Below are 9,040 nucleotides of genomic sequence, written 5' to 3'. Positions count from 1 at the left end.
GAGATTAGGGTAAGGCACACTGATGGGTCTAAAATAATTGAAGGACAAAGAAGCTGAATGCGAGAGAATCGCAACAGAGGAACTGCAGGTGCCATATTCCTACGTTTTTATGGCAGTAGTTGCATTTAAGATTATGTTAGCCTTACGCGCATAAGACGAAAATAACAAAACATTATCCATATTATTTACTGCAAATCCATTTGCTTTGATCCACTTTAAGTAGTGAATGTTAACATTTTACATTGGGCTCTCAGCTGTTCAAGTTTTACAGCACAGCAGATGGGATTATTTAAATAAGACAAGAAAAGCAGCAATTATAACAGATATCAGTGTTGCACCAACTAAGCCTCCAAATTATTTAGCAACATCAAACTCAACAACAATAGTCCTGTGTTCTGCATCTGTAAATGGATGTAACAGAGCTCAGTCAGTGTGTGTGTGTGCTTGTTTGTGTTGAGTTTAGAACCACTGGCATTTCAACAGTGACCTCACACCCAAAAATTCAAAAGTCAGGTGGACATTTCGAAGCAGCAAAGGTCCCTTGGCTTTGTTGCATCTCAGTGATGCATCTGACAACTGACCCCTTGTGGGTGAGTCACTTTCAAAAGGTTATTTCAAGCTGAGATGTATTTTTTTTTGTGGGCAAAGGTCCCTGTGGGCCCTACAGGGATATGATAGGCCTTACCACCTCAGGTGATTGCAGGCTTGGTGTAAGCACACATAGAGAAGAGCAGCCGTGAGGTGTCTGGAGAACATGGAGGCACTCTCTGGAGACTTGACATGCTACACCAAAAACAACCATCTGCAAGCATCTTCACACACACATTCTCCCTCTATTCACACACACACACCACACACACACACACACTAAAGAAAACACGTATCTCCAAACTATCCTGTCATAAAATCCAAATATTCTTCAAGAAATGACCACAAGACAATTGCATAGGAACATCAACATTTATTTCACATGATATAAAACAGATGAGATATGAACATTTGCATATTGACTCTAATAAGTATAACTTCTTAATAGTTATTTTCTTTTGATCTCTGCTCTGGTCATAGTATGGTGTACACTATATACACAATGGTCTATACATGTTTTTACAGAAATGTCAACGTCAGAATCCTTATTGCTTTTTTTCTCTACATGTGCTATTTGTCCTCTATATGTCTTACAAGCCCAAGGGGTGCAAGACTAAATCCATTTAAAAATCTTTTAATACTCTTTTAATCTTCTCTCTGTTTTAAATATATCTCAGCCTTATTAAAAAATAAAATACAGAAGCCAGAACATTCATGTGTGTGTCGGCAACAGTGTGGCAGGGGCTGTGGACTATCCGACTTTATAAATAATTACAAACCCAATAAAATATTCAAATGTCCATCTGCAGCAGTAAAGTGGCACCTTGCTGAATGTATTGTTAATACATGTTCTATTTATATAGCTATATATAAACAGTTTGAACACAAACTTCTTTTACTACAAAACAACAAGGTGTTACACAGTGCAAAAGATGTAAGAAAGAAAATGCATCTATGATGTTTAATGTCAACACTGGTAAAAAGCAAAATGAGACAGTTTTCTTTATATCTTTTTTTAAAAACACACAGACGGTGAGTAACCCTGAATTGAATGAATAACACTTGCATGGCTTGGGTACAGCATGAGTTAAAAGTGTATGCAGCATGTGCGTGCATGTGCATGTGAGTATGAGTGCATGTAAAAGAAAGAGAGAGATAGAGAGATAGAGAGGGAGAGGGAGAGACAGATAAACAGGGTGTTATCTGTTGATGTGTAGATGTTTTGGGTTTTACGTATTGTTTGTTTCCTACAAGTGTGTGCACCTGTGTCTGTATGCACGGAAAGCACATTAAACGTGCACTCGAACACATGTGTGTTTGTGTGTTTGTACACATGACCATGTGCGAACACCTCCCCCCCCCTCCCTCCCTCCCTCCCTCCCTCTCTCTCTCCCTCCCTCCCTCTCTCTCTCCCTCGCCTGAAGACCTCACCCTCGAGCATGGAAAAGGAGCGCAGGTGCTCCTGTACTCAGCTGCGCAGGCCTCACATCCTCACCGCACCACCGAACAGCCCACAGGCACCTCATGCTTATCAAACACACACACACAAATACCCACCCAAACACACAATACAACTCTGTCCTAATAATAATAATAATAATAATAATAATAATAATAATAATAATCTGTGATGAGGATGATAATATTGGCAACACTTTTTTATGTGGTAGGACAGGGGAGTGTGGGGGTCCAGCGTGTTGATATGTTGATCTATGTGATCAGGCCTTGGCTGCGACGGTGCAGCGGCGGGAACTGAGCGCGAGGCATCTGGAGCTGCCGTGCGGTGCCGCGGGCCGCCATCTTGAGTGGAGTCGAGTTGCATCGCTGCCCCTCTCTCTCTATCTCTCTCTCTCCGCGACTCTCTCACGTGTGGCTGTTCACAGATGCCCAGGTCTCAGCTGCTGTTGAGAGAGAGAAAGAGAAAAGAAAGGGAGGAAAAGGGAGAGAGAGGGAGAGGGGGAAGAGGGCAGGAGAGAAGAAAGAAAGGAAGCAAGGGAGGAGGTTGTGTGGACTTGAATGAGGTTGTTCCAGGAGAGTGCAGTGCAGTGCAGTGCAGTGCGGTGCGGTGCAGTCCTAACAAATCACTGTGTAGCGATGGGTTCTGACGTGGGCAAGAGGGGGGCTCTCACCACACGCTATGTCAGGCCAACTGTGTGAGTGTGAGAGCTCACATGCAGGGTGCAGAGCAGTCTGAGGCTGATTGATGGCCGCGATTTCATTAGCTGTTATGGCTGACGCGCCTGGGAATTATCAGTGATGGAGTGATGCTTGCTGTTAATCTCCTTGCGTAAGACAACTCTCACTAGGATCTTAATGCATCCTCAAGGCAGGACACCTTAAAATGGGGCCATGTCGGTATTAGATTTCATTTCTTGACATGAGCTGTTCAGATCTCTTCAGTGTCTCTTAACTATCAGCCCTTATCTTGAATCTGATTATGGAAGCTGGTGGATGGCTACTTATTTGAACACTTAGGTACTTTTTTATAGCTTGGGTTGGTTCATTTGATGGAGAACTTTTTATTACACAGACTACTGTGCTGGCATTAAAGTGCTTTTGTCTTGAAATAAACTAATAGCAAAAGCCTAACCATGTCAGTCATTTCAACACTGCTTTTACAGAAGCCTAACCATGTCAGTCATTTCAACACTGCTTTTACTCATTCTCACCCCCACTCTCTATCTCTTGATTCTGGCGCAGTGTGAAACTTCACAACTCATCGTCTGCGGTGTGAAGCTGTCAGGCTGTGAAGCCCTGCTAGAAGCTCTTAGCATCTGCAGCCTTCTGATTTGTGAGATGCTGCTTGAGGAGCAGTAACAACTGAGGCAGGTTACTGAGGCCCCAGTAGTCCACCAAGCAGAAGCAGCAGTGGGTGAGTGAATGGATTGGGGTGAGGGAGGCTGAGGAGGGTCTCTTACTGTTGGCACTAGACACACATGAAGTGGGAGCCGTCGGCGACCTGCGGAGGAGATGGGGGCGATGGAGACGACGGTGTTGGAGTGGAAGCTGGGGACTGCGGCGGAGTGGAAAGGTTGTTCACTGCAAACGACATGGTAGCACGCACACGTGTGTTAGTGCACACACAGACACACACACACGCGCCCCCCCCCCCCCACACACACACACAAATAGAAAGCAACACAAAGCTGAGTTAGCTGCCTGCCTTCACACCCTGGGGTTTGCGAAAGGCATAACACATGACAGCTCCTCAGGTTTGGAGCATTTTTTGGCAATGCAATAGAAAAGAAGCACAAAACTAAGCCAGGCATATTTGAAAAAGCTGACACGTTTTTCCTTCTTGAGATATGAATTGATTGCTTTGAGGCCAAACCCAATTCTCAGGTCAGAGTAGGACCAGAAAGGAACTCTAATATAAACCACATGCTGTTGTTCATTCTCTTTCTCTCTCTCTTTCTCTCACCTGACACCACCTGGTTGTGTTTGTTCGTTTCATCTGGCAGCTCGTAGGAGTAGTTGATTATCGTGCCCTGCTCGGCCTCAACTTCCAGCTCCTGATGGGGCTTCTCAGAAGTTTGTTCTTTTTCTTCATTGTTCTTCCTCTCTTCATCTTTCACCTTCTCCTGCTCCTCTTCTTCTTCGTCGTCGTCTTCCTCGGTGCCCACCCTGACCATCACAGCAGTCTGCAGGCTGAAGAATAAACAAGTGGAAAAAGTTAAGAGGTAAGCAAAAATATAGATTGTGCCAACTGAAAACAAAAGGATAAAGGGAAAAACCTTGAGAAGACAGAGTGGATGTGTGTGTGTGAGAGAGAGAGAGAGAGAGATTGAGAGAGAGAGAGTCTTATCCAATAACACACAATAAAGGAGAAAATGAGAACAAAGTGGAGGTAGATTAGAGAAGATGTCATGCTCACCTGTTTTGAGAACCCAGCATTAGGATCTGCTCCTCTCTCCTCTGCCTCTCCTGCTCCTCCTCTTTCCCCTCCACCTCCTCCTCCTCCTCCTCCTCCTCCTTCCTTTGTTTCTCTTCAACTTTGGGGCTACTCTGCTCCACAGGAGGGGAATTCATCCGCTCTTCTGTAGCCAACACCTCCTCCTGCACAAAAATGAGAAATGAGAAAAAAGAGTCATGACAGCAAACAAATCCCAAACAGTGGGATGACTATGTATATATGTGTGTATGTGTGTGGTGCAATACAAAAGCTTGTGTGCCTAAGAGCGTGGAGTTTTAAATGATTATGGATTCTATCTAAACAGAGAAAGGCCCTCCTGAGAAAGAGTTAAACTTCACAAGGTCATGGGTGATAGACTTATGATAAAAACAATATCTGTCGAGTCCCACTTTGCTTAAATATCTTATTTGGCTTAAGCTCAAGACAGATACGTTATCTTACCAGAGTATCAGGACGTCTTAAATAAACATAAGATTACATCAGCTGCTGATGACTGCCTGATTGATCGGACTCAAGCTGTAAGGTGCTGTGTGTGGGGAGTGCTTACCTGTGCGGGGGGTTTGGGAGGCTGGGGGACTTGGCTGGATGGCGTGTTCAGCATGGCTGACGCTCTCTCCAGCATCTCCTGTTCCAGAGCCTGGAGCGAAGCCTCCAACCTTTGTCTGTCTGGGGACACTGCATCTCCCCGCTTGGAGCTCTGTACGTGCGTGCACACACACACACACACACACACGCACACACACACGCACACACACACACACACACACACACACACACACACACACACACACTAAGAGGTTGCTAGGTTACGGGGACGCTGGCGAGACACGCCACTCCGTCTGGCATCATGTTTTTGTTTGTTTTTATGTAATGTTCGTAATTTTATGTAATGTTCTGTTATTTTTTTGTATTTATTTGTCAAGTTAAATGTTTTCACCCTTTATTTACATTATTTTCAATAGTTTTGTGTTATTCTTGGTTCCATCTGACGCTGCCTGTCTGGACTCGTCTGGACGGAAAGATTGCTCAGGGCAATGGGCCTACTCTGCGAGAGATCTGCAGCTGCCACGACCACCGAGCTGTGGCTGACCTGCGAGCTGCCATAACGTTAACGTATAGCCTGTGACGCTGGGTGCCTGCAGTCTGGATTGAGTGCTGACGTGAGGAGCTCTGATGGCGACGTCGGGAGCCGTGAAGCAACAATCGGTCCTTGCTAAGGCCACCGACACTTTGCTGTGTTGTCTGTCTTGTATGTCACGCGAACGCTGGCGACTACGCCGCTCCGTCTGGCATCTTTTGTGTTTGTTATTTTTTAAACGTTTTTGTCATGTGGTGTCAATGCTGGCGACTACGCTGCTCCATCTGGCATTTTTTGTCTTATTGTCTTTTGTTTTTTGTCAATGTCTTGTATGTGGAGCGCTTTGGGTTGCACTTTGTGCATGTTAAATGCGCTATACTAAATAAAACTGACTTGACTTGACTTGACTTGACACACACGTATACCTATTACACTCACAGCAGCAAAAAGCAAACCACTTGAAATTTTCAAGATGTTTTCAGAAGTCGCAACTTCAGCACCCAAAAAGATCCATCCAGCTTTCATTTCACAATGCAAATAAGTCCTGAAAAAGGTGTGTGCATGTGTGTGAGTTTGTAGAGGACAGCTAAAGTCCTTTTCACAGATCAAACTATAACTTGTGGTGACAGACAGAGGTAATGCGCTGACACGGTGCTGAGCTGGAGAGCGGTGCCCTATCTCTGCTATTCCACGTTTGGAGCAGAGGCCCTCCGACATCAACACCATGACATGCTGTCTGCTGTCAGCGGAGGCTTACACCGCAGACAAGCACCGAGCATGACCGGCATCTCAAAGAGGGCCCCGGGCTCCGTTGTGAAGGACATGACGAGGCCGGGCGCTACGCTACGCCACACCGCACAGCACTGCGCTCCAGCCCAGGCGGGGGTGGGGGCTGCATTATTCATGGCCTTTGATACGCTGCGTATCTGCCTTCATGCAAAAGTTTTTTTTTATTTTTTTAAAGAATGTGATGAACTGGGCACTCTCGACACTTCAAAGCACTCCTGATATCTCGCCTAAGTCCAAGGGGCCTGACGATTTCTTCAAAAAGGCGTGGGTGTATGGTGGGGTGGGCGTACGCGAGTTTGATTAAAACTTGAATAGAATGAGCCAACAGTGGAGCTGTTTAATTATTAAAAACTAGACTAAAGGCAAAAAGGTAGTCTAAACCAGTTCAGGCACATGGAAAAATTTGGAAAAATCATTGGAGCCTACTGACACACTGGCACTCAATAAAAGGGCCTAGACAATAACAAATAAAAGATTATGGACTGGCCATGCATGAACACTTCAGTACAAAGATTAGACATTAGGCCAAACCACAGAAAACAGCCCAGCACAGGTCTGTTTCTTGGCCAGTAGTCCAGGTCAGTGGGTTCACCTGTAGTATGGAGTTGTTGGTTTTACCAGCAGGTTGTACAACCCCAAAACAGAAAAAGTTATGTAAAAATAAATAAATGAATAAAAGCAAAATGTAATAATCTGCAAATCTCTTAAACTCATATTTACTTGCAAAAAGGACACAGACAACATATCAAATGTTGAAAATGACAAATTTGACTATTTCATGGAAAATATATTTTACATTTTGAATTTGATATCAGTAACATGTTTCAAAAAAAGATGATGGCACTGCATCAACACCAGACCTGTTTCCACACCTGTCATTGTATGGGCTCGGGACAACCTCTGATAACCATTGTCTATGTGCACAGTTTGATACTCAATTCAAAAACCGCAGCCAAAATTGTATTGAGACACGATACAGAAAATACTGTACCACCGTCTTATCTGGGCCTGAGCTTGTTTAAAATGGACTAAGGTAACATGGAAAAAGGTCCTGTGGTCAGACCAATCAAAATTTGCCATTCTTTTTGGAAGTCATGGACTCATCTGGGCTAAAGAGGACCTATCCAAGTATCCAACCTATTCAACTTGTTTTAGTGCTCAGTTCCAAACCCAACATCTATGACGGTGTGGAGGAGCATTAGTGCCTACAGGATGGGCATCTTGCACATTTGGCAAAGCACAATCAATTCTGAAAGATGTATACAGGTTTTGAGCAACATATACTGCCATCCAGGCAATATCTATTCCAGGGAAGACCTTGAATATTTCAGAAAAACAATGGCAAAATGAATTCTGCACATATTTAAATAGTATTTATCCATAGAGGAAGAGTCAATGTGCTAAAATGGCCTGTCTGCAGTCCAGATTTGTCCAATTAGGTGCATAATGGAATTAAAAACATGACTAAGAATACCCCATACTGTTGAGCAACTGAAATCGTGTATCGGGGAGTAATGGGACAACATTTCATTCTCAAAACAGTGGTAAACATGCTTCCATCTCAACTTTATTTGAAACATGTTGCTGGCATCAAATTCAACATATCAAAATTAAAATATATTTTCCATGAAATAGTCAATATTTTCATTTTCAAAATTAGATATGTTGTCTGTGTCCTTGTATAACATTTTGTTATACAACTGACTTGTATAACATTTTGTTTTTATTTGGATTTTACACAATGTCCCAACTTCTGTTTTGGGGTTGTAGTATAGTTTAATAGGTGGGTTTACCTGCAGGGTGTAGTATAGTATTGTGGGTTTACCTGCAGGGTGTAGTATACATGTAGTTTGACAGGTGGGTTTACCTGCAGGGTGTAGTAGGCGTTGATGGGTGGGTTTAACTGCAGGTTGTACAATAGTATTGTGGGTGGGTTTACCTGCAAGGTGTAGTATAGTGTGGTAGGTAGTTTTACCTGCAGGGTATAGTAGGGGTTGATGGAGATCTGCTCCCTGTTGAAGGAGGAGCTGCGAGACAGCGAACTCTCCTGAGCCCCCCCACTGGAGTCTCGGCGGCGGAGCGAGGCCTGCTGGTGCCTCCTGATGCGCTCCATCTGTTCCTCCACGCTCATGCGGGGACGCACACCCTCCAGCGTGCCGCAGCCGCTTTGCTCCACCGCGCTACGGGGGCGCTCCTGCGCCAGAGGACAGAAGAGTGTCATCGCGCCGAACGACAGTGACAAGAGTTGGAACAAAACACATATAAACACACTGTATGTGCACCTACATCTAAAGACTGACACTCGTATACTGGCATCTAACCAGTATCTGGACAACTCAATACAAAAGGAACGTGTGGAGGGTTAATTGATGGTCAAGAGTTGAAGAGTTCAGTGCAATAAATGGCACCCTATTGCCTAAATAATAGATGCTTGAGAACAGAGACATAAATCTTCCTCTCTTTCAGTACACAGCTGGAGAACATTTGATATCATCTTCATTGGAAAAAAACGAGAATGATTTATTTCATGAGGAACAGAATATGCTGGCACGTTGTATCTTCAAAGCAATATTAATCTAATTGCTAGACCAGTGCAGCACCCCACAGCTACTGACTTCACATGTTAAGACAGCATGTGATCAGGAATAAAGACTCAGGGCAAAGCACTGTTC

The 9,040-nt window shown here is 44.2% G+C and overlaps 1 protein-coding gene across 2 annotated transcripts in view; it reads right to left on the bottom strand.

Annotated features, from left to right (window-relative positions):
* Positions 1 to 941: 941 nt before the first annotated feature.
* The window catches only part of plekha5 (pleckstrin homology domain containing, family A member 5), a 119,089-nt gene continuing 110,990 nt past the window's right edge, over positions 942 to 9,040 (bottom strand). Inside the window, exons 26-31 of one of the 2 annotated variants that reach the window (XM_042079236.1) lie at positions 8,344 to 8,562; positions 5,049 to 5,198; positions 4,463 to 4,644; positions 4,010 to 4,236; positions 3,507 to 3,627; positions 942 to 2,489 (exon numbers count right to left, since the gene is read on the bottom strand). In XM_042079236.1, the coding sequence (XP_041935170.1) occupies positions 3,515 to 3,627; positions 4,010 to 4,236; positions 4,463 to 4,644; positions 5,049 to 5,198; positions 8,344 to 8,562 (891 nt within the window). In that variant the 3' untranslated portion in view covers positions 942 to 2,489; positions 3,507 to 3,514. The remainder of the gene's footprint in view (positions 2,490 to 3,506; positions 3,628 to 4,009; positions 4,237 to 4,462; positions 4,645 to 5,048; positions 5,199 to 8,343; positions 8,563 to 9,040) is intronic. The other variant, XM_042079237.1, reaches the window with a different exon arrangement.

The sequence above is a fragment of the Alosa sapidissima genome, chromosome 22 (assembly GCF_018492685.1).
Source record: "Alosa sapidissima isolate fAloSap1 chromosome 22, fAloSap1.pri, whole genome shotgun sequence".
Taxonomy (NCBI): domain Eukaryota; kingdom Metazoa; phylum Chordata; class Actinopteri; order Clupeiformes; family Clupeidae; genus Alosa; species Alosa sapidissima.
Note: the sequence above shows the minus strand (reverse complement) of the source record. Positions and strands in the feature narration are given on the sequence as shown.